General features: G+C 37.3%; 3 protein-coding genes across 7 annotated transcripts in view; all 3 read right to left on the bottom strand.

Annotated features, from left to right (window-relative positions):
- Positions 1–12,747, bottom strand: part of CDK14 (cyclin dependent kinase 14) — a 701,485-nt gene extending 688,738 nt beyond the window's left edge. For all 4 annotated transcript variants that reach the window (XM_044386363.3, XM_044386367.3, XM_044386366.3 and 1 more), the window contains exon 1: positions 12,659–12,747. The gene's annotated coding sequence lies outside the window, so the exon portion shown is untranslated. The remainder of the gene's footprint in view (positions 1–12,658) is intronic.
- CLDN12 (claudin 12) lies at positions 3,706–12,747 on the bottom strand. Its single transcript, XM_026505236.4, has 2 exons — positions 12,659–12,747; positions 3,706–7,082 (listed from the first exon to the last, which is right to left on the bottom strand). The coding sequence occupies exon 2, from the start codon at positions 7,047–7,049 to the stop codon at positions 6,315–6,317; it is 735 nt and encodes a 244-aa protein (XP_026361021.1). The 5' UTR covers positions 7,050–7,082; positions 12,659–12,747; the 3' UTR covers positions 3,706–6,314.
- An 8,347-nt stretch (positions 12,748–21,094) lies between these two features.
- Positions 21,095–24,960, bottom strand: part of GTPBP10 (GTP binding protein 10) — a 28,933-nt gene continuing 25,067 nt past the window's right edge. For both annotated transcript variants that reach the window (XM_026505230.4, XM_044386319.3), the window contains exon 10: positions 21,095–23,557. In XM_026505230.4, coding sequence (XP_026361015.1) covers positions 23,307–23,557 — 251 coding nt within the window. In that variant the 3' untranslated portion in view covers positions 21,095–23,306. The remainder of the gene's footprint in view (positions 23,558–24,960) is intronic.

Here is a 24,960-nt window from a genome sequence, read left to right as displayed (position 1 = left end):
TGTGTCATTGTGCTATGCCAGGAAGTTCACTTTGGCTGGCTCTATATTCTTTGATGTACCCTGTATTACTGTATAAGACCTTCCATTCGGACTTAAGGTAAGAGCTTAGATTCTGTTCTGAAGGGTAACTGCTGAATTGTTTTAAGTAGGGGAGAGGCTAGGTCATATTTGCATTTTATTAGGTTCACTGTTACCTGTGTACAGGATGGATTGGTGATGCAAAGGAAGACAGAGCAATACTGGAGACAAGCCTGTTAAGAGTCTATTTCACAGAGTCCTTTTATCAGAGGTGAAGTTTTACAGCTCTCAGCATTCGCTATCATTACAAATTTCCTCATCAATGAGATTGAAGTTCAACGAATTGAAAGAAAGGGGAAAAAAGAAAAGCCCTAACATAGCATTTGCTAATTTCTGTGGCATATATACTTCCAACATGGCCTATGTCAAGCCACCAACATGATGTCATGGGACAGAGAGCTGGGAAGAGATGTGCACAACTGGCTGGTACCACCTGGCTCGGCATCCACTGCGACCTTCTAGTTCTTAAAACAGAAGTAGTCAGGAGCAGGTTAGCAGCTCTAGAACCTGAGGGACCAGTTAAGCCAAAGCCCTTGTCCACATGGCCAGCAAGGTAGGCTTCCTAGGCACCTACTTTTCCTAGAGGATCCTGGGCGGGGGGTCCCCACTACCTGCAGCAGCCTTCTGTTGCTAAAATTGCCACCTGGACCTTCCAGATCACAGGATTAGGTTCTGAGAGTGAAGGCAAGAAAAGGAACATGGGGGTAGAGGCAAAAATTATTTTTAAATTTAAGTGAATTATCTTGATTTATTTACTGTAAATATCCTTTGAAACTGTTGAGAGTGAATCTTGGAGTGAGGCCACTAAGTGGAACACAGTTAAAGTATCAATATTGCCTTTTCTCTTAATGAGCAGTAGCTGTTACCTTTTTCCATAAAGTAAAACTCTGGAGACATGAATGTGTATTTTTTCTACAGAGGATTTTAATGAACAAGGACCACTGAAAATTCCAATTACCAGATTCCACCTAACGGTACCCAGTCACATTAGGTTTTTCATACAAAATAAGGAAATTTTTTTCTTTTTCTCATCTACTATCCCATTTTCTTCCTCAATATTTGCTTAAGAATTTGTTTTATAGAACAGTCTGAAAGTTGGCATATTTCCAAACAAAATACAACAAACCAACCCAAATTCCCCATTAATAGCAGATTTGGATATGAATACTAGGCAGGCTACAGTTGTGCTTTTTCTACCCAAATTCCACAGCCCTTCGGATTTAGAACCTTCCTAAACTAGAGAGTGAAGAGACATCCAGCAGGTATAGGGGAAATGCCCTTCTCCTAGAAAGGTTCCTCCAGTGTGGGGGAAGGGGAGCAAGGAGAAGCCTTTAGGCTAACAGGTCAGCATGTTTTAGGACTGAAGATATTTTCCTGATCAATGGAAATGGAACAGCTAATTAAGACCTGAGTCCTGTGGTCCTGTGACTTTGATTTATATCTCTTCTGCAAGGGATCTTTCTTTACTTTTTAGTTTTTCAGAAGACCTAACAGAAGCTCTTTCAAATCCCTCCTAAAAGAGTTACTGTATACAATATTTTGGAGACAACTTAGACTGTAAGTTTTTATGCTTTTTTATAAAATTGAAGAAGAGTGAGAACAGAAAGAGAAGAAAGCAAAAAGCAAAAAGGGAACTGGCAAGCTGCATATCTTTCCTCAAGATTAATCTCAAGCTATGTATTTTTAAAATTTTACTTATTTGACAGAGAGCAAGGGAGGGGAGGGGCAGAGGAAGAGGAAGAGGGACAGATTCTCTGCTAGGCAGGGAGCCCGATGTGGGGCTGGATCCCAGAACCCTGAGACCATGACCTGAGCCAAAGTCAGATGCTCAACTGACTGAGCCACCCAGGCGCCCCTCAAACGATGTTTTTGTTTTTTGGTTTTTTTTTTTTAACGTAAACACCACAAAAGCAATGGTATGGCCTTAATGTGTCATTATCAGGAGGTGCATGGTGTTGGTCTTATTATCGGTGATAAATTTGATCACTTGGTTAAGGCTGTGTCTGGCAAGTTTACCCACTATTAAGTCATTCTTCCCTTTGAAATTAATTAAGTCATTTGTGGAGAATTTTGAGACTAAGTATTTACAGGATATTTATCCTGTTTTTCATCAAACTTTCACCAACTAGCTTTAGTTCTATTAATGTTTTCCTAACTCCATCTTTTTTTCTATATTTATTTCTTGGTATTTTACTATAACAAACAGCTTTTCTTTCTTTCCACTTCTATCAGTGTAGACACAGAGAGCTTTGCTTTATTCAATAGCTTATAACCCATTACCATTTCTTTTGATGCTCAGATTGTCAGATTTGGTCAGTGGGAACCTCAAGCTGGTTCCTATGTATTTGATAACTCCCTATCATTCTTTGAGTGTTTCCTTACTTTCTGGAAGGACAAGATATACTGGGCTTGTCTTGTACTTTCCCTATCCCAAGACTGGAATCAGTTTTTTCTCGAAGATCTGTTTTACAGTGTATTTTTAAAAACAGGTCTTGGGTAGTGGTTGTGAGTAATCTATACTTATCATTTCTGGTTGGAAAATCAGTCTCTTGTGAATTTGATTAGCATGAAGGGATTTTCTAGCACATGTCACCCTCAATGAACCTGTCCAGCTGAGAGGCAGACTGAATTGTGGTGTTAGCGAATTTGGCTGGGGATGCCGGACCTGAAGCAGCTTCAGATTTCTAGTGTAATGGATGGCTCTTTCATCGAAGGTGCTACCACAGAGCAGGGGCTCAGTGAGAAATGCATTTGAGAACTATCCCAGAAGGCTGCAATCCAGTAAACTAAAAGCTCATTCCAGGCTTAAGAAATTTTAGGGTGACTTACCTATCAGGACCATTTCTCCTGGAAACCTCATGTTCTGAAGAGTAAGGAAAGGTCCTCCTACCTAACCATTTGAGAACTCTCAATTTTCAAGAACACAGACCATCAGAAAACTCCATTGATGAGGCAAACCTGGCACACTAACTTCACTCAGTGTTTTTTTGTGTGTGTTTGTATGGAATGTTGAAACAGTCCAGTGAATTCCTAGGACTACTCTTAGAAATGGATGAAGGGTCTTGATGCTTCTGGAAAAATAAATCCATGCTTTGTAATTCCTTTCCAATTGGTATTCTACAGGGCTTTAAATGGGGCTGTATCTTTTTCAATTTACATATATTTGAGAAACATTTCTCAAAGTATTTATTGAAGTATTTATTTATTTTGAGAGAGAGTGCACGTGCGAGTGGGGCAAGGGGGAGAGGGGAGCGAATCTTCCTTTTTTTTTTTAAAGATTTTATTTATTTATTTGACAGAGAGACAGCCAGCGAGAGAGGGAACACAAGCAGGGGGAGTGGGAGAGGAAGAAGCAGGCTCCCAGCAGGGAGCACGATGTGGGGCTCGATCCCAGGACCCTGGGATCACGCCCTGAGCAGAAGGCAGATGCTTAACGACTGAGCCACCCAGGCGCCCCAAGGGGAGAGAATCTTAAGCAGGCTCGACGCTCGGCACAGAGCCTGACATGTGACTCAATCTCATGACCGGAGCCAAAATCAAGAGTCAGACACTGAACCAACTAAGCCACCCAGGCACCCCTCAAAATATTTTACCTTAAAGCATTGAGGAAAAGGATAGAAACAAAAATTTGTAAAAATACATCTTTTAATAAACACCAAGAAGTACAGTGCAGTTTCACTGAGGTTTTACATTGCAGTTTACAACAAACATTATCCATTATAGTGTATAATTACAAGTAAAGTAAACTCAGAGGTTTTTTTTTGTTTTTTGTTTTTTTCTCCCATGGCTGGATAAACCAAATCTGGTGCATGATACCACATTTAAGGTTGTTTCAAGCTGGCTTCTGTAAAAGGCCCTTAATATTAATAACTTGCAGCAACAAAAACAACAACAAAAAAATATCTCCCATCACAATGATAGCCTGATGAGTGCTCAAAAATTACTGAAAAGAAATGTAAATACTTGCTTTCCTTTGATGGCTTTGAAGAAAAGCTGTTGAGAGCAAATCTGAAATACTAAAGACAATAAGGGAAACAGCTGTTTCTTTTGCCTAGTATATCCATAGTAAATACTAATTTGAGGCTACAGATTATGAAAAGACTGCAAAAGATGCTTACAGAAAAAGCTTCACATTTATACTTATGGTCTCAGGGACTAAAATCTGTCTAGTGTATTAATGGCTGAGTCTACTTTTCTTTAACATTGTTGATACTAAGAACAGGAAGATGGTAGAATTCTTGACACTTCTGGACAAATTAAGTAAGAGAGGACTGATATTAATTAGCAAAGGAGGAAATTAATATTAATCTTAAACTTCTACCTGCCACTGTCTTGGAGTGATCAAGATTCAGCTATGTCTGAGAAGAGTAAATAGGAATAGAACTGAAGGTAACCAGAAGCCAAAACTAAAAAAACCGTAGTTTTGCATGCTTTATACTGATGGCATTTAAAAATTATACAACTGGATTTATTTGCTATATACATAAATTAGTGTTGTAATTAGGAAAAAAAGAAAAGTAGCACTTACAACCACAGAAGTACCAGAATCATATCCAGATTTGCAAAGAGGTATAATAATCTGTTTACCATGCAACTAGTGGTTTGTAAAATTTGTAATGGTTAATAAAACAAAATCCTTATGAACATAATACTAATGTATACAAATTATACCAATTAAGTCAGCAGCTCAAATTCGTAAGGGTAAAGACCCAATATCCCTGAATTTCTAAGCATCCATCTCAGTGTTAACACAGGTGCATCTAAATGTTACCCTGTTGGAAGAGAGATCTTAAATACTCCTCCCTCTTCAATACATCATCATACTTTCAGAGGTGAAAAGGGAACAATTTAATTTCTTTACCACTTTTGCCCATTCTCGTGAATCTGATACAGCATTATTATAGTGTCTAGGCAAAGGGAGGGTGCTCTAAAGGATCCAATGAATTGAATTTCTAAGTTCCAGAATATTGCTGGTATTGTACAATAAGCCTGTCTGCCAGAAAGCCATGTCTCTGGTTGAAATATATTCCTGGATCAACGACTAAGAAATTAAGACCAGCTGCCAATAAAGTCAGACTGTTTCCTAATTGTTAGGTAACAGTTTGATCTTCTTTGTTATATTAAAATTTCTTAGTGGATGGGACCGGATCTCATACTTTTCATGTATCCTCTATAGCACCCACTAAAGTGTGGAGCAAAGAAATATGCTCAAGGAAATAATCAGTGACAAGGGCAGGAACTGAATCAAGAGTGAATGTGGTCATGGTGAGGCCACAACTTACTTCACTCATCATTCAAAAGGCAGTCCACAAGAACGAATCTCTGATGCTGTCAATGAAGAAGAGATGCTTGTCTCCCACCACTGTCTAAAGAGAACAAACCACTTGGGCCTCTTTCTTTCTTTCTCTTCATCACTAAGAGATTATACAGTGCCATGAGTACTACTCAAGTACTACTCGGAGGCTATCTGAAAAAAAAAATAGGCTTTTCTGCCTCAGAGGGGAAGCACCGATCCATCACATGGCCCATTTTAACTCTAATAATACAATTTATAGAACCATTAATTTTTAAAATTATGTTAAATGTTATCCACCCTAGTAGATATTTAAAATGTTAGGTTATTCTCTCTGACATCACTTAAAATGCGTTTTATTTTTAAACACTGCCATGAGGTAGAAGATAAGGGACGCACAAAAGAAAGTATCTTCAAAATATGAAACTCTGTTTTATATAATTAGCCCCGAGAGAGAAGTAAGAAAAGTTACAGCCTTAAGCTGGTAGACTGACTACTGTTAAAATATTACCCTTACCTGAAAGAAATTTCTTATATTTGAAATTGCCCTTTTTTCCTAGTTTAAGGTATTATAGAAAAAGGACAATACACATTCTAAAATACTCATAAAGAGCATGTACAATAGTCTCTCTTAGTCTTCATTTTTTACTTTACCATGTTGCTCTAAATTACCTCAACTGAGACACAGGTCCTTTCCACTTGAATAACTGATTAGATATCAATATAGAGGTTAAAAATCTATCTAGCATAAGAAGCAAGATAAAAGGCATGATTCACATTTAAAATAATGTACTTTTCATAAAACTAGCAGCACTTCATTCTACCAGGACATACAAATTTGGCTTTATTGACTGGTTCCAGAAACAAAGGAAAATGTATATGGGTCCTTGTACAAGGGAAATGTGAGGCTACAAGTTTTCTCTGAGAACTAACTATTTCCCCATTAGGTGGTGTGTGAAACTACTGGAATGTCAATTTCGATGGCAGAGAGGCGGGAGCGTGCTGAATAGGGCTGTGAGTAGGTATGCATACTGGGAGGATGGGAGTACAGTGGCTGCCAGAAAGGAGAAGGCAAAGATTTGCATGCACAGTACCAAATAAACAGTAGAAGGGAAGTCATATACAGGCCCCCAGCACTAGCCATAGTGACATACACTGCGTAGTCAAACGTAAAGACTGGCTCGAACTTCTTGTTCAGATGAATGTTATAAAAGATGACCCAGATGGAAGGGGAGAGGCTCACGGTACCTGCCAGGAAAAACAGCAGCCCGGCCACCAGGTGGCAGCCTGCACTATTGACCAGACACTTGGCCAGTTTGATGTTGGGCACTGAGGACCTGAAGGCCGTGTTGCACATTCCAATCAGGCACAGCAGCAGGGCACCCATCGCAATCAGGATGCTGAGAGGCAGGGCAAACTGGAGGACCCGCAAGTCCAGCTGGTCAACTGATGAGTACCAAGTAGTGTCATACATCAGGCAGTCACTGCTCCCATCATATCGGGCACACTTCACCCACAGGCCAGTGTAAACAGTCAGATTCTTCTCGTTTCTGTTGAATGTGATCAGTCGTAATTTCCTCCAGTTGGGAAGCAGAGTCCCCGCAAAGAGGCCTGCTACTGAGGCGATTCCACACAGGAAGGAGAGGACTGTGGCTGCATGGACATCCCGACAGCCCATGGCAGGCAGGCTTGTGCAGTACTGTCAGTCAGACTGGGGGGTGACACACAAGAGGACATATCATGAGGGGACAATAGAAGAGCAGAGCAGGAAGGGTGGTGCTGATTGGCAGCACAAATAATGATGTCAATGCAAAGAGAGAAAGTCTGTCCCTGTTTCCTGTGTATAATATGAAGGTATATAAACACATGTGCATGTGACCCCAGAGCACAGGAGCACTCACGTACACTTGGTTACCAGTGGCTGGGTCAGGGAGCAACCAAAGAACTAGTCGTTGGACAGGAGTATATTACTTCCCAGCAAATCAGAGAAATAATCAAAATAATTTCAAATCCTTTTAACATCACGTATGAAAGTCTCTCAAATGTTGATAATCACTCATTTGACACACATCTACCAAATACTTTCATACGTCAGCCACTCAAATATACAGGGTCAGAGCACTCATCAACCATCAACAACAAACAACACAAATTCGGCCTCCAATGCTCATGCAAATGTAAAATGAAACTAGCATGCAGCTGAGGTGAAGGCGGCTCATAAAAGACAAAGACATAGGGAAAGAAGGATCACAGGACAGAGACTGGCTGAGAGAGGACCCTGCGCCAGATTGCTAGTGTTCTAATCCCCACTTCCTTACTTACTAGCCAAGTGACCTTGGGTCAGCTCTAGAAGTCTGTGATTTCTTTCCCTCATCTGTAACATGGGAAAAATAACAGTACCTACCTCACAGAGTTAAGTATTCAGTGAGTTAATATACTGTCCAGTGCTTAAAACATGTCTGCATGTTGTAAGAGCAATTCAAGTGTTAACTACTTCTTAGCCCTCAGTGACCAGCTCAGTGCCTGGCACACTGGAGCAGTTTAAAGAACATTTGCTGAATAAATATTAAATAAGAAAAAGCAACACCTCATTCCTATTTCTAGGCACAATGGATAGTCACAAAATGTAAATGAACTCCTCTCCGGTGAGTTAGTCAAATGAAAAGAAGAGAACAAAGATCCTTAAAATTATTCTGCTCAACTACTTCCTGGCTGATTCAAGATGACTTGCATGCTTTTCAGGTGATTGCGCTTGTGGTTATTGGTTATTACACCATTACTGCTCATATAAGACAAAAGCACAAATTCCTGACTTAGTAATGACTACCTATCTCTATTAACGCTATTGTAAGTAAAAGAAAAGAAGTAGCCAGGTCTTTCTCTCATTCCAAATTAAAAGGCTGTGTTCTTTTTCTGCATATGACGAAGTATAAAGACCAGTACCTTATTCAGCTTTCATTTAAGAGTTTGAAACTCACTTTCCAAACACCACTCAAGTGTATTTTCTCTGCCTTCTATCACACCCCCAGTGAGGCGCACAACAGACTAATGAAGTAGCACATTTACTTCTTTTAATCAGATCATGATGAAGGGACAAGGCTGAGAATATTATGGTTTCTGAATGCAGTATGTGTTCAGAGTCCCCATGATCCTCTGCAGGGTCAAATACTAACTGCTGCAATGGTGGAATAGCATTTCCTTGAGTTCAGGGGCCGGAAAGAAGATCAAAATGCTAAACTAGGTTAGGACTTGATCGAATGTGTCTGAATGGGAAGGCACATTTTTTTTTCTTTAGAAAACAACATATTTGCATATTTAATCTGATCATGTAAAATAGGAATAATTTTACTAGCAGAAAATATATAGGTATGCATACATACCTATATAACTGTATAATATAAAATCAGTTTAAGCACAAGTGAACCATTTTTCAAAGTCCTCAAGTTAAGCATAATTAGGTCTAAGTTTCTCCATTAACACTAGTTTACTACTTGTTTATCATGTTGCCTTCTGTCAATATTACCAGAAGTAGCAATTACTTAGAAATATATTGTTTACAGATGAAAACAAAACAAAGGAATTATAGTCTTAATTTATATTTTTCATGCAAAATGGGGAGAAAAATTGTCTTGCTTAATTTTAGCAACCAACCACCTTGTTCCAGCAATGGTAACTGTGGTGCAGGTTTCAGAATGTTTACTATTACGATGTACGATATTACTATTAACGATGTCAAGCTCCAAAATGCAGCTTACTGGTTTTTGCTCATTTACTTGTCTGTCTCCCCCATATGCTGTTAGCAACTTGCACAGCGCCCAGCACATAGTCATTCGAGGAATATTTGAATAAATGAATACTGGGCACTGTTCCAAGACCACAGTAACTCACAAAAGTAGGCTACTGATAATGTAGGATTGGACAAGGAAGTAGCTACTACCAACTAATAATTCATTCAATGAACCAATTCATTCAACTCAGGTATTTACTGAGTATCTAGCACACGCAAAACACTGTTAGGCCCTGGAGGAACACTGAAGCCACTAAGGGCTGGACCTTGCTCTAATGTATTAACTAACAATCAGACTGACGGAGAGAATATGCTGTTCTATGAGAAGTCAATATGCTGACAGTGAATCAACTGTATGATTACTACATGTCAAAGGATAATTGTTAGATGTCAAGCAAAGTGAACCAATAAGGTACCTGTTCATAAAAAATGTGTCATCCAGGGTTAGAGAAAGACTGAGCAATGAAAGAGAATGATGATTTGATTGAAGTCATGAAGACATAAGAAAAAGGTTCCCTCTGTTTCTCTCAAAGCTTCAGAACTCCTTCAGGCAATATACTCAGAGTCCTAACCCAATCATAAATTCCCTCTTGCTTTCACATATAGGGGTCAAAAACTTGGGAGTATCAATAAAATTGAGACTTCTCCAATCAAGCTGCCTTGTACCACTAATTCCTACAATGCAAAGGGAATGAGAAACAAGATCAGAATGGATGACTTTATTATTATAAATATATTCCTGTAGTTCTTAGTATATAGACTATCAAATGACACTAATGAGCAGAGGTGGGTCAATATTTACTTCAGGATCAAGTGTGTTCAAATTTATCCAGCATCAAATCAACAGAAATGTTATATCAGTCCTCTGAACTTGCTTTTACTGAAGCATTCTTAGCTCAGATCCCAGAGACTGACTAAAAGTCCTAATTTACACAGCGAACAAGGATATCATGGCATTTTTTCAGAAGGGAAATACTATTAACCTCAATTCTTTAATTTCAACCTCAGTGCTAGAATTAATACCCTTGCTCTTTATAATTTTCTTTGGCTACTTTCCTTTTTATGACCTGTTCTTAACTCCACCTCTGCATGATTTGATAAGTCATATATCTCACTAGAGGGATGAAGTATCATTTTATAGGGACAGTTGGGAGATGGAATATGTTTAGTGATTTAAAACTGAAAATAATGCTCTCAGATTAGGATTTGGTCATATTAAGAGGGTGAAAGATCTCTACTCTTGTCCTATGCCAATTAATTTTTATTCCAAAATAACTGTTTCAAATGCAAATCTGATTATTTCACTCTATTTCTTTTTTTTTTTTTAAGATTTTATTTTTAAATAATTTCTATACCCAATGTGGGGCTCAAGCCCATAATCCCAAGATCAAGAATTGCAAGCTACACCAGCTGAGCCAGCCAGGTGCCCCTCACTATATTTCTTACACTCAGTGCCTTCCTATTTCCCTCAGAATACAGTTTCTAAATTTCAAAACTTTCCTATGGTTTTCCAAAGTTTCAAATCCCACCATCAGTTCCTGTCAAATTCCCAATCTCCTTATGTGTCACTCTCCCATCTAACATGTTATAGACGATGTAGCCATATTGCTTTTCCTTTAACTCTTCAAATTCTGCACTTTTAAATTTGGCTAAGGGCTTTACTTCATACTATTCTTCCTTCTAGAACTTTGTTAATTCCACTCTATTCTTTGCTTACCTAACAGGTATTCATTTTTCTAATTTTCAGGGAGGCTGGCCCTAAACCAATTCTCTCTTCCCTTATCCTTAACCTTCCCCCAGCCCTTTTGTACCTTTCCTTTGGGAGCAGTGATTATGCTTATAATTCCTTGTTCAGTATTTCTCTTTCTCACTAGACTGAATTCCAGGAGGACAGAGAGCCTTCTATTTTATTCACTGTGTCCCACACTGATACACAGAAGGCGCTTGATTATTTGTTAAATAACCGAACAAACAAACAAACAAATGTAAGGTTCATATGGGTATGGTCAGGATCCAGAGAGAAAGTTACAAATCTGCTCTGTTATCAGTTTTATTCATTCATTCATTCATTCATTCATTCATTCATTCATTCATATCCTGCGTTTTGAAGCCTCCAAGTTGCTTCTAGACCATGCCCTCTACTTTCCACTCGTTATTGACCAGTCTCTCCCATTTTCTAAAACAAAGTTCATTTTCTTCCCCTATAAAATTCGCCTAAAAATGAAGCCATTCCCAAGTATATACATAAAGACCATTCTTCCAAAAACATACAACTAAGTTTGGCAACACTAGTTAACTTTCACAATGGCCAAGGAGTCAATCAATTATACCTGTGTTGAGTCTCATGTTTTCAACTCAATAGGTTTGTTACTACTGGATATATCCCCTTTTTATTAACAGGTTAATATACCAAATTAATGTCTGTTTATCAAAGCAAAACTAGTTGTTAAAGCAGAACAATTTATTATATTTGTATTTATATTTTCTTTTTAACATAACAATGGAGAAAAAAGATAAACATCTTTTTGCCATATGAAAATCCCTTATTAGGGACTGTAGAAAATACGCCAAGTTGAGAACACACTAACAAATCTAAGTAGCACTCCTGAACACTAACTAGGGAACAGTCTTAAGCTGGGTCAAATACATAAATGTCTGGGCTTGTTGTTTCTATGTGAGAGGCAACTTGGTATTATAGTCCAGGCAACCAAAGACCCAAATGACAGTCACAACCTACCATTTACAAACTGGGCAAGTCATCTATGTCCTCTGAACCTCAAATACCTCATCTGTAAAATGTTCCCCAAGGTATCTTAAGATCATGAATAGTAAAGTCCTTTGTAAAACAGAGTATGGTCAGAAATTTAAGTTTATAATGATTATTAGTAGGCTTATTTATTTTCTTTAGCTAGGAACATGCTTTTTCTTCTGGATCTCAGCAATCCATCACAGATGATTACAGCCATATAACAATAACAGAGCAATCTCTATGTAGCAGTTACTGATCAAATCAAATAAGGACTCTGTTTCAAAACTAATACTTCACATTTGTCATCTATCTGTTCCACGGTCACTCTCAGAAGCAGATAGATCAAATCTGGTACACAGTTAATGGTTATCAAATATATCATCTTCAAATAAAAATATTTTCAAAAAGATACCTGTTCTGTGGTTTTGAATAGCATTCAAAGAAGTCTGAGGCAGGAATAATGGCTAACAGCTTTAGGAATTAACAGACCCATCACTATGCCATTTTTTGAGGGACAATCCCAGGAATAGCTATATGAGAAGTCATGTGTAACAGCAGCTACATACTTCTTGATGGTGAATAGCAGTCCCTTCTACAGTAATTGGAGTTTTCTTAGAAACTACAGGTTATCAATCATTGCTCTCAAAAGGGAGGTCTATCTTTTAACTTTATTTTGTTGAACAAGAGAAAAACATGACATCTGATATACGGTGGAAAAAGGAAAAGGAGTAAAATCAAAGGATGTACTTACTCTTTGAGGTACTTGACAGGTTTAAAACAACTTTAATCAACTTAGAAGAAATATATGCACATCTGAATAGACAGTAGAGACGATCCAGGCCTAAAGAAATAGGAAAAACACCCTAAATTAATATAATACTTTTTAAAATTATATATGTGTGTGTATGTATACACACACACATACATATACACACACATACATACACACACACATACATACACACACACACACACATATATAATGGATTTTTTAGATGCTACTCACGACTAAGAATAAGGACGTGCAAGGAAACACTGTGCAGTTAGTTGTCTTGGAAATAAAAGAAATTCATTGTTTCTTTTGTACCTTTTAAAAGGATACCAAACAAAACTAGGCTAGGTTGATCTGCATTGTTTATCCTAAAGTTTGCAACAAGAATGCTTTTTTGAGTTTACAATTCTACCAATGGCTCAACCTGTCATTTAAATATGTTTCCATAGATCTACTCTAAGCATCAACTTCCTTCTCCAATAACATTTATCACAAGAGGTAGGATGAGGATGCAAACTTATAAACGCCAGAGAACTTCCTGGATTAAGGCATTTATCACTAGCCCCATTATTATTATGTAGAATGTTGTCCTCAACATTCTGCACAGAAGAGATTTCAAATTATGATTTTTCTTTTCTAAATGTATGTTTCTTGAGTTGGTATCAAGCATAACTGCTCACTCCAAATTAAAGGGAAATTGTTTTACAATTAAAAACGCATACTAGGATCCCTGAGCTTTCATTTTAAGTGTGGTCACCAAGTCTAGCCTTCCTCTAACGTGGTAACCGGCCCCTTACAAGGCCTGTTACACACAACTTGGGCCTCGGAGTAAAGCAAACCAAGCTTCCGGAGCAGACCGCACTCCCCCCCTCTCCCCTCTTTCCCTTCGAGACCTGTCCTTAGGAGCACCAGAGCTAGCCGAAAGAAAGAAAAAAAGGAGGCGGGGGGGGGGGGAGCTTTCCTGGTTAGAGCCAATGGAAAAGGACCTCAACAGTGACTGTAAACGTTCTCAGAACAAGCCCATCCCTGCAACACTGAGTGGGTTTGAACCGCGAGCAGGTCATCATTACACAACCAGCCGGTGCTTCAAAAATAGCAATTTGCAGCTCCACACCGCACACCCCGCTGGCCAAGCCCAAGCCCTCGGCTGCTCCGGCAGGACACCTCGACAATTCCATACTCCTGCGTACACAGTTTTTTAAAGCCTTATCAAATACCTCCTCATTTTCACGTCCACAGATGTGGTCAACAGTTTTCAGTGTCCCTGATTTCCTTCGATTTACCTATTTTACATAAAATCCTCAACGACTTACGCAAAAGACCCCAAAATCAGATTCCTGACCACACCTACCTGTTTCTTAGATCCAAGACATTTCAGTCGCCCACATTGAAGAGCTTCTTAGAGCGTCTACCTCACAGCGTCCCAGGAAGTGCGTTCCCAGCGAGTCGCACCGGGGGCTTCTGGGAGCGTAGCGAGGCTTTCCCGAGGCCCTAATCAGGAATGCCCTGGATGACTGAGAGACTACAATGCCCAGAATCCACTGGGCAGCCGGCCGCAGGCAACATCCTGAGATCACCTCCTGCCTTTCTCCCCGGCCTCCAGCCCCCTTAGACCTCTTGCACCTTCAGTTCCGTCCAGATTTGGGTTACAGGTTTAAAAAAAAAAAAAAAAGGTTAAACGAAACAAACCTAAAAACTGTTTCGAGTTGGGTACCCAACTACATATTTCCTACTAAATGTGATTTCCCCTCAAGGTTTATTAGCAAAAATCCTTAAATACTTTCTTCCACAAAGCATTTACCAAGGCACAAAGTAGAAAAGCTCAAACTCTAGAACTGATTTTGAAAATGTTCAAAGATACAGGGAACTTGAATAGTACAACGAACACCCATATGCTTACTCTCTAGATTCAACAATTATCAACATTTGCCATATTTATCTCCACTTACGTGTGTGATCACTAAGGTGATAGGCATCATGACACTTCAGCATCCTTTGTTTTAAATATTTAAAAATATACTTAACTGCTTAGTTTAATATGGGGTTTTGCTACATATTAGCTGGGTGGCTTTGGGCAAGTAACTTCTCTCTGAGGGTATCTGTAATGAGGGTAATAAGATTACCATATCATAGAATTATCTTGAAAATTAAGGGACTAATTACAGGCAAAGCGCTGAGCACATACGTAGCTATTAGATATTTAAAGTTACTTTACTCTTCTACGCAATTTCAACTATCCAGTCCCTTTCTTTGTGGCTTCCCCAAAATATGAAATACTGCATTAGTGAATATCTGAATTAAAATAAAGTTTTCAGAAGTCTTGTACAGGACTGATCTATTTTGTAAAGGTGTTGAAGTGTCATGATACGTACTAATTTCAAATGATCACACACACAAATGGAGATAAAGTAAATGTGGCAAATGTTGATAATTGTTGAATCTAGATAGAGGAAGTATATGGGTGTTCATTTGCTGTTCCAACTCTCTGTATCTTTAAAATTTTTCAAGATAAAAAGTTTGAGGAAAAGCATCACAGTTTTAAACAAAAGTAAAGGGTTGCATCCATCCCCATCCCACTTTTCCCCTGTACTTAACTTGGGCAAGTTAAGTAACCTCCTTGTGGCTCACCATCTTACCTATAGTAATAAAGTATCTATATAAAAAAAATAATGGTAAGGATTAAATGAGTTACTATACATACAGAAGTTTACAACAGAGTCTGACTTTTTTTTTTTTTTTTTTTTACCAATTTTCATTTTGTGTTGCTCATGGAACTTTTTGTTAGTGATGGAAAAGGGGGAAAGGCTACTATTTGTCCATTATTACGACATTCTCATCTTCCATACTGCTTCAGAGGATGGATAGAGTTATCTAAGGCCTGAGGCAATCCAGTCCCAAAGCTAGACCTAGAAATGTAATTATGAGAAACAAAGATTGGTGGTAAAAGGATCTCTGAGCTCAGGCCAGCCAGATGGATGATGGCAATATGACACAGCATATCTCACTTCTTTGCTCTGAATTTCGGTTCTCTCATCTATAAAACTGAATTGAATCCAATAACTGTGTACAAAAGCATTTTATAATTTAGTTCCCAATCACTGATGAATTAACCTGGTTAGCTGACTTTAGCTGGGATGTATATGTAGTTGATTATAATGATAAAAAAATAACAGCACCAAAAGGAAGGGGTGGACTATTTCTAAACTTATTGATAAATTCACATCTATGGTTAGCCTGGCCTTTGGTATAACAAAGATGGAACAAAATACATACGTACTCTAGTGGGACTAGATTTTGGAGTATCATTCTCAGAAGTACTTTAGGTAAGACTTTAGATCAGCAATTAACAATCCTGGCTTTCCATTTTTTCTCAACAGAGACTCATTAAGGAGTAAGTTAAATCTTAAAGCAAATTCACTGCAATATACCACCACCAAAATTCTACAAATACCTACTTACTGTATTAGTTTTCTATTGCTGCTGTACCATATTACCACAAAATTCAGTGGCTTAAAATAGCCACAAATTTATTGTTTTACAGTTCTGGAGGTCAGAAACCTGACACAGATCTTACTGGGCTAAACTAAAGGTGCTGGTAGGGCTGTATTTTTTCTGGAGGCTTCAGGGGAGGCTGTTTCCTTGTCTTCTCCAGCTTCCTGAGGACACCTGCATTCCTTGGCTTATGCCCCCCTTCCATTTTCAAACAGCAATAGATGGTTGAATCTTTCAACATCTAAATCACATTTCTCTGACAGTCTTCTGCATTTCTCTTTCATCTTTTAAGAACACTTGTGATAACATTTGACCCATTCGGACCACCCCGGATAATTTATCTATTTTTTGGTCATCTGACGAGCAACTGTAATACTCCCTTGCCATGTAACAGAGTATATTCACAGATTCTCAAGATGAGGATGAGGACATCTTTACGGGACCATTATTCTGCCTACCACAGTCACTAATCACTTCTTTCTAGTTGAATCCAAGGGTCTCTTTTTGGTCCTCATTCTCTTCCACCTCTTTCAGGTCCACATTGCCCAATTCTGATTGCCTCTTTTTCTCCTAAACTCTGCTTTCGCAAAAGTTTTGGAAACACCAACATTTCTACTTCTCTTCTAGTTTACCTGATTTGTTCCCTGTCCACCTGTTGCTTTCACTTTCTCCTCCTCACCCCCCAATTATCAAAAGGCTCTGTCCTGGGGCCCTATCAATAAAAACTTCTTTGGAGGGCAACCTGTTTTTTTATCTCCCCAAATCCACATCTGGCAAGACTTTCCATAACTTCAGTACTATTTCTAATTACCAGCTTATATGATCAACTGCTATCACTTTAATTTCAACATTCTCCAAATACAAATTAATAATTTTAACTCCTTATGTCTTCCATCATTCCTTATTTTGTCAGTGGTTTCCCCTTTATCTTTTTTTTGGTATCTTCTTCATAACTTTCACTCAAATTAGGAACCACATCCTGATTCTTTCTTTGAAATATCCATTTGCCCCTTATTCACTACAAAGAATTGTCACAGTCCCATTTAAAGCCCTCACCTTGGGGCGACTGGGTGGCTCAGTCAATCATTAGACTCTTGGTTTAGGAGATTCTTTCCCTCTTCCTCTCCCTCCCTCTCTGCTCCCCCACTCACATGCATGTGAATGCTCTCTCAAATAAATAAATCTTAAAAAAAAATTAAGCCCTCACCTCTTCACATCAAGATATGTGCAACAATTTCCTTACATATATATTGTTAATTTAAAAATAAGAGAACATTCAATATTTATTACATTCCAAGGATGTTTTCTATGAATTATCAAATTAATCACAATAAATCCATATTAATGACAAAGAAATTGAGATGCAGAGAGATTAAACAATGTGCTCAAAATCAAGAAGCAGTAGGTGGAGGACATTCCCAAAAGTTGCTGTCACCATTCAGAACTCTTCAGATTCAGGGCAGTCTCCTTATTTTGGATTTTTGCAGCTGAAACTTTACATACTCTAAACGCTATTGAAGCTGTTCCTGACGTTGGAATGTCTTACTACTCTCTCTGCCCCTGAAATCCTACCTACCTTCCCCCTTGTCGAGTAATTTAATCTTCTGTGTAAATTACACACATCAACTCCAAATGGAAACTAACTGGCACATAATATTCCCTTTTTTGTGTTAGTCATATCTCACCATAGTATTTCCAAGTCCATGACTGAAACTCAACAAATAGAGTCATTTAAAAACCTCTGGGGGCGCCTGGGTTGCTCAGTTGGTTGAGTGTCTGACTCTTGGACGTTGGCTCAGGTCATGATCTCGGGGTCTTGAGATCAAGCCTTGCATGGGGCTCCATGCTCAGCAGGGAGTCTCTCTGTCAAATAAATAAATAATCTTTTTTTAAAAAAATGGTTAGGACTTTGTTGTCTACTATAAAAGAGGTAGGATGACTGCACATGTTTCCAATCTTATTTAATAAATTTACTGGTGAATAGGGGAGGGAAGGAAGGAAATTGTACAAAAGAATTGGCTTAGTAGGATAACTGAAGGCTTTTGCCTATAATTGCATTCAGGTTTTGTAAATCTTTGTTATTTACCATGCCTATTACCCTCTCCTTCCACCACCATTTTTAACCTAGTTTTGGCAGATAAACCTGTATGTTAAATTTTTGACCAACATGTTACAAATTTGGAATTACGGCATTAGTGGCTCTTTAAAGCAGGCGAGTTTTTCTGGTTTCTATTTTTATAGGAAAGGCCATGCCTGCACATTATACCGTTCTTATAATTTCTCTTGACCTCAAGGTAGTACCAGTTCATGCTAAGATTTGTTTTTGAAACTGAGGCTCAATTATTTTATAGTACTCTTATTTTTCCCCTTTAGGATTTGGTTAACCAGAGGCTTTTATCTACTGTCATTTAATCATGTTGCAAATCCACTGAAAGCCAAAAGCTTCTACTCAATGCCTGCTCTTGATTTAAAGTATATTCAATCTCCCTCAATTTGTAGCAAACCATATACAAATAAAACTGAAGGCATATTTTAGATTTATAATCATATCCTTTTTCTTAAGAAAATTACACCATGGTCTTCTTAAAGCCTTTCATACTGGAATAATACCAGTAATAGTGTTTGATAACAAATAAGAAAATGAAGATATTGGCAGTTTCAGAAAAATATATTGAAATATTTGTCATGAACAAAGGAAGCTTTGTCCTTCACTTTCAACTTTCAATCACTTAAAATTTACAAAATAAATAGAAAAAAATCCCAACTTTGCCATATATTGCTCCAAAATTAAAGATAATATAAACTGCATATGCTGTTCTTCAAATTCTAAGTATTTCAGAGGACAGGATTCAATTAATAGCTGTGCTTCACACAGCTTAGTATTTGGGGCAACCCAACGAATTTAATTTCTCTTACGAACACATTAATAATATATACAAAGGTGACTGCTTCCTCTGAAGTCTTCTAAGTACCCAACAACTATTAATTAAGCAACGGTCATATAATGACAAACAGTAAAAGTACAAAAATTAGAACTGCCTAGAATTAATGATTGGTTATGGTCAGAAATGGTAGTTGAAATCGCACCTGGCTTTTTCATCCTTCTGACAGACAACTGAGGCAATAAACCACATTACTCCTGAATTATCCACAGGGAAATACTACAACTTTCCAACATACATGCTTTTCTTCTTTTTCTCTCTCCTTTTCTCATTTCTATTACCTACTTGATTTTGCTTTTCCTTCAGCTGGCTTGTGACACCCACTTAAAGCTAAAGAGATTCCTCTGATACTTTCCCTCTATTTGCCAAGCTCCAATCACAAAACAAAACAAACACAATGCTTCTCTGACATAGCTGTTTAAGAAAAAAAATAAATGTTTCGTTATTGTTTAACTTTGCAGTAAATATTACAGCATGTTGTTTGCCAACATTTGTTAACTATGTTTATCTAAATGGCTTAATTCCCAAGGTATAAACTCTTGTAAGGTGAAGACATTTTTTAAGTTATAAAATACATTAGACTCCCCAAAAGGTTAAAAACACCCAAAATCGGGGCGCCTGAGTGGCTCAGTCCATTAAGCATCTGCCTTCTGCTCAGGTCAGGATCCTGAGATCCTGGGATCCAGGTGTCCTGCTCAGTGGGTAGCCTGCTTTTCCCTCTCCCTCTGCCCCTCCCCTCTCCACTCATTCTCATTCTCTCTCACTTGCTCGAATAAAAAAAAAAACAAACCCCAAAACATTCATGTACCCACCACCCAACTTAGTAAATGACCAAAAGGCAATATAGTGTAGTGTTTAAAATAGGTAATATTTGTGAACAACTCAGTACATTGCCCAGCATATGGAAACATTACCGTGTGAGATATTATGATTACCAGCACAGACCGTGTACTCAGTTTCTCGATTTGTTTCACTTGTCTATTCCATAAGGAGAGACAAATTTAAACTAAATTTGAGATACTCAAAGGTTTAAAAATATACATTAAATTTGATTCACAACTTGGTCTTCAAACAACATGTTACCATGTTTTTGAAATAAGATGTCTTCTGTGTGAGATTTACAATTTAAACTGTTGCTAATTTTCATTTCATTTTTAAGCTATAGTTTGTGAGCTAACTTATGAGCTGCTTTGAAACATTTTTTTAAAAATTGTATTACATATGCTTTTTTAAAAATAGCTGTCACTTACTATCTATTTATTTATTTATTTAAAGTAAGCTTTGCGACTAATGTGGGTCTTTGACTCATGACCCTGAGATCAAGAATCGCATGCTCTACTGACTGAGCCAGTCAGGCACCAGAAACATTATTTTTAATGTAATTTAATGATATTACAAATTTCTAGAGGGAGTTTACCTTTGTTAACTGAATTTTTTATCTGAACTTTGCAAACCCTATGAAACTACTTAGAAAATACTCCATTTGTTTATGTACATTTTGTCAAGAAAAAAAATCTTTAGCTTTCATTAACTTTCTCAAAGGAATCTCTATACTCCATCCTCCCAAGGCAAACAAACAATGAGCTAAGACATACAACTTTACAAGAAAACTGACTAGATAAAACCTGAAATAAAATACCCTTGACCTGATTTTCCCCATTATGAAGACTTCTTGCCCCTGATTACATAATACATGTTTACCACTTAAAAGAAAACATTAGGGGTTCTGGGGTGGCTCAGTCAGGTTAAGCGGCCGACTCTTGATTCTAAATCAGGTCATGATCTCAGGGTTGTGAGATCAAGCCCGGCATAGGGTTTCGCACTCAGCGCAGAATCTGCTTGTCCTTCTTTCTCCCTCTGCCCCTCCCCCCGCTCATGCTCACTCTAAGATAAATAAAATCTAAAAAAAAATATTAATTTTCCACAAAGTACATTTTGCTATAATAAGAATAATATGGATATATATTGCGAAAACAATATATTTCTAGAACATTTTTATTCACAGGTGAAATCTTTGAAGCACAGATCCAAATTTGCAGTATGATATACTTAATACTTGACAGTGTCTGGTGGCATAAACTTGTAATTCATGATGGTAAATGAATCTGACAGCAAGCTCTTCAAGAACTACTCGGACCTGGTAAAAATTTACTATACAAAGCACATTGATATGCTGGCTAGTCAGTAATATAAAAATTAAGTCTTCCAAAAAGTACATATATTTTGAAAGGTGAAAATGAAAAAAATCTTGCTTAAGGACAGAATAAATGGCATCTGAGACATTAATATATTTCAAAATAAGTCTTTAAGTTTTTAAAATGTACTTTTTGTAAAATAAAAAGGGATCCAGATTTTCTCCTTCTTTTTAGAATAAAAATCAACTATCAACTTTCAGTAACTAGAAAACACAAATCATGCAACATTTTAGTGAGTTACATAATACAGTGCTTCAGTTATTTGTAGAATAGTAACCTGGTCATTACTGGCAGAGCAAATAAGATATAATTCCTCTTAATTCTCAGCATATACCTACTAACCTTTGCCACAGCAGAAAGTAAGATTATGGTATCAGAATGTCAGAAATTCACCTGATGAAACTATCCTCACATTGCTACTTCTTTATATTTAGGAAACAATAAAAGAGAAAAAGGATACTAAAGTTGTAAATGTAAAACATACCCAAAATATAACATGGTTAGAATGATCAGTACAGACATTCAAATTTCAAATGCTCTCCTCATTCTTACTTCTTTGTTGTAAAGCAGAACCAGGCTATTCTAATCCCCTGCAGTTTCTGCTTTTGAATGTGAGATCCATACGGGCAGCAGGTCCTGTCTTCAACATTGTACATGCTGTTTCTTGCACAGTGCCTGACACATGGGAGACACTCAGTAAATACCTGTGCAATGAAGGAAAAAGAAATACAAAAAAGCCACTGATCTGGGGCCTCAAATAGGAGGTGGGAGTGGAGAAGAGAAAACAGAACAAATGAAAGTGAAATCATGCTTGTAAAAACTCATTCACATGGTTACATCAGAAAAATGTAAGTAGAACAATACCAACATCATTTTTATATAATACTTATAACCCTATGTAAAGGCTTCACTGAGGCTTAAATCCCAAAATAATTTCTAATAATTTAAAAGCGGCTTTGAAGAATAATTTTTAAAAGCTCATTAACTTGCTACTATTTACAAAAAAAAACAAAAACAAAACCCAACAGAGAAAAGGTTTATATAATGAACTCATTTGAGTAAAAAGATAAATGAATAAAAAAATTCTGCAGGAATATAAGAAATTATTAACAGTGGTTTTCTCTGGGAAGGACCAGAGCACTCAATGCAGGAAGATGGGAACTTTTTTTTCCTTCATATGCTTTTGTGTGGTTTAAGTTTCATTTCTTACAATGAACAAATATATTTTATAATAGAATTTATGAAGAGAAAATGTCCGATTTATATTTTTGAAACTCAGAAATTTAGAAATTTTAATCTCTTAATATACTGATGACTAATAATATTGTTTCAACTTTGCATTTCTTATTACTTCTCTTTACTAAAATATGAAAATAGATGAGACAGATTTGAGTGCAAGAAAATGAGACATATACCACTCTGCTCCAAAGCAGGAAAAAAAATGCATATACTTAAGAAAGAAAAATTTCCAAAAGGTGAAATTGCAAACGTTTACCTGCTGGTTTCTGTTAAATATTATCAGTGATCTTTATTATCATTAAACATATGTTGAAATTAAGGGTTTTGAGGTTTTCCAAAAAAGGTCACTATTATATATTTAGTAGAATCAGGGACATGACAGACTCAAAAACAAACAAAACCTGGTTGCTCATTTTAATAATATTCTAGAGAATGCTCTTCTGTGTGTGTGTGTGTGGGTGTGTGTGTACATATATATATATATGTATATATATAAATGATCTCACTACAGACATCATAAATACAGGAATATCAGAGGATTTTATTAAAGTGGATTGGCCATAAAATTATAAGTTGTCATTTTTAGGTCTCAGTTTTTACTATCTATACACTTAACTACAAAATAAGGTATGGCTCTTGAATGACGGCATTTATAGCAGAAGGTTAATAGTAACTAACCTTCTAAAAAATACATGTCCATGGAAAAACTTTCAAAATGCACATAATTTCGGTGTCATTTTTAATAGATTTAAATTACATCTATCTGGGGCTAGTAACAGAATTCTTTGGTGGTGGCTCACTATAAGGTATTGTATTGGAAATCTGTAAATTAAGCAACTGTTTCTTATGATATGTGTCATCTTCCTGATTGGCATGTTCATCCAGAGATGTTCTTATATAGCTCTTTAATTCATCAATTCCTTCTCCTGTAATTGCAGAGATGGGGATGATATGTTGGAACTCCATGGTCCTCTCTGGAATCATGTTTTTTTCAAATAAATGCAGAAAATCTGAAACAAGGAACACAAAACTAAGCTGATTTTCATTGTCTTTGAAAGTATATTAAAACTATGTTAGAGGTCTTTATGAATCAAGGTACCATAGTAGTTTTAATTCTTTTCTTCCTTCCCTCATTAATAAGCTCTCAGAAACTTTTATTTTTACAAATGAGAATGGTAAGATTCTTAGCACATGATAGGTGCTTAGCAAATATTTGCTGGCTGAATATATTTTAAACCAAATTAAGTATATATAAAAGATAAATCATACATGATTTACTTACAGAAGCAATAAATTTGCCTTTTTGGAGGAGTTCAATGAAGTCAGGCAACACAGATTTTCTAAGAGACGTATGTATAAAAATAACATCATTCATGATTTGGGATATTGTAGCTTGCCTCAGTACACAAGTAGCCTGTAGCTGCCCTAAACTACAGGCTTATAATCACTAGTGTTAGGAGCCATACTAAAATTGAAAAGAGTGTGGGGACAGTTCAACGGCAGATCATTTCAGATAAGTCCAATCTATCACGCCACAGGGGCTGACAGCTATTATATTACTTTTTCCTCTTCCCTGCCTTCAAGACAATGGGAAGGGAGATGGCACACTGATGGGATGGGTTAACAAGGATATGAACTGAAAGGCTGGACTGAGAGAGACTGGACAAGTCAACATGGAGCTTCATTTCTGAGATTCACACGACCCCAAGGAAGTCCAAAGAAGCTGACTCAGGAATTATCTATATTTTGTTTTATGACAGTCCAAAATAGGCACAAACTCTTGAGTTACCCTCCTTTCTGATACCTCCTCTGAAAGCTCCCTTTTCTGCAAGACCAACTAGCAAATAGATCTAATGACCTCATAAAGCAAGTGACATTAAGGAATAAAAAGTACACAGTAGTTACAGGAGCATGTATATCCTGAAAGTAATTTATTAACTCAAGGACAGTGCCAATACGTAAATTATGCAGGGGAAAGATTTTTGCAAGGGAGAAAGGATCTTCTGGTGCTGTGTGCTAGTCCTAGTACACTATAACTTATTTTCCCCATTTTTATCAGAAGGATAAAAACAGAGAAGTTAGTACCATTTAAAAACATATTAGCGGGGCGCCTGGGTGGCGCAGTCGTTAAGCGTCTGCCTTCGGCCCCGGGCATGATCCCAGTGTTCTGGAATCGAGCCCCACATCAGGCTTCTCCACTAGGAGCCTGCTTCTTCCTCTCCCACTCCCCCTGCTTGTGTTTCCTCTCTTGCTGGCTGTCTCTCTCTATCAAATAAATAAATAAAATCTTTAAAAAATAAAATAAAATAAAATAAAAACATATTAGCCACCTTCCATCCACCTGACTTTCCCTCATTTGTGAAGAGGTCCTCTACTAGACTCAGAAAAATGAAAGCATCACTACTGTAGGATA

Source organism: Ursus arctos, unplaced genomic scaffold (assembly GCF_023065955.2).
Source record: "Ursus arctos isolate Adak ecotype North America unplaced genomic scaffold, UrsArc2.0 scaffold_3, whole genome shotgun sequence".
Taxonomy (NCBI): Eukaryota; Metazoa; Chordata; class Mammalia; order Carnivora; family Ursidae; genus Ursus; species Ursus arctos.
This window is presented reverse-complemented; position numbering and strand designations above follow the sequence as displayed.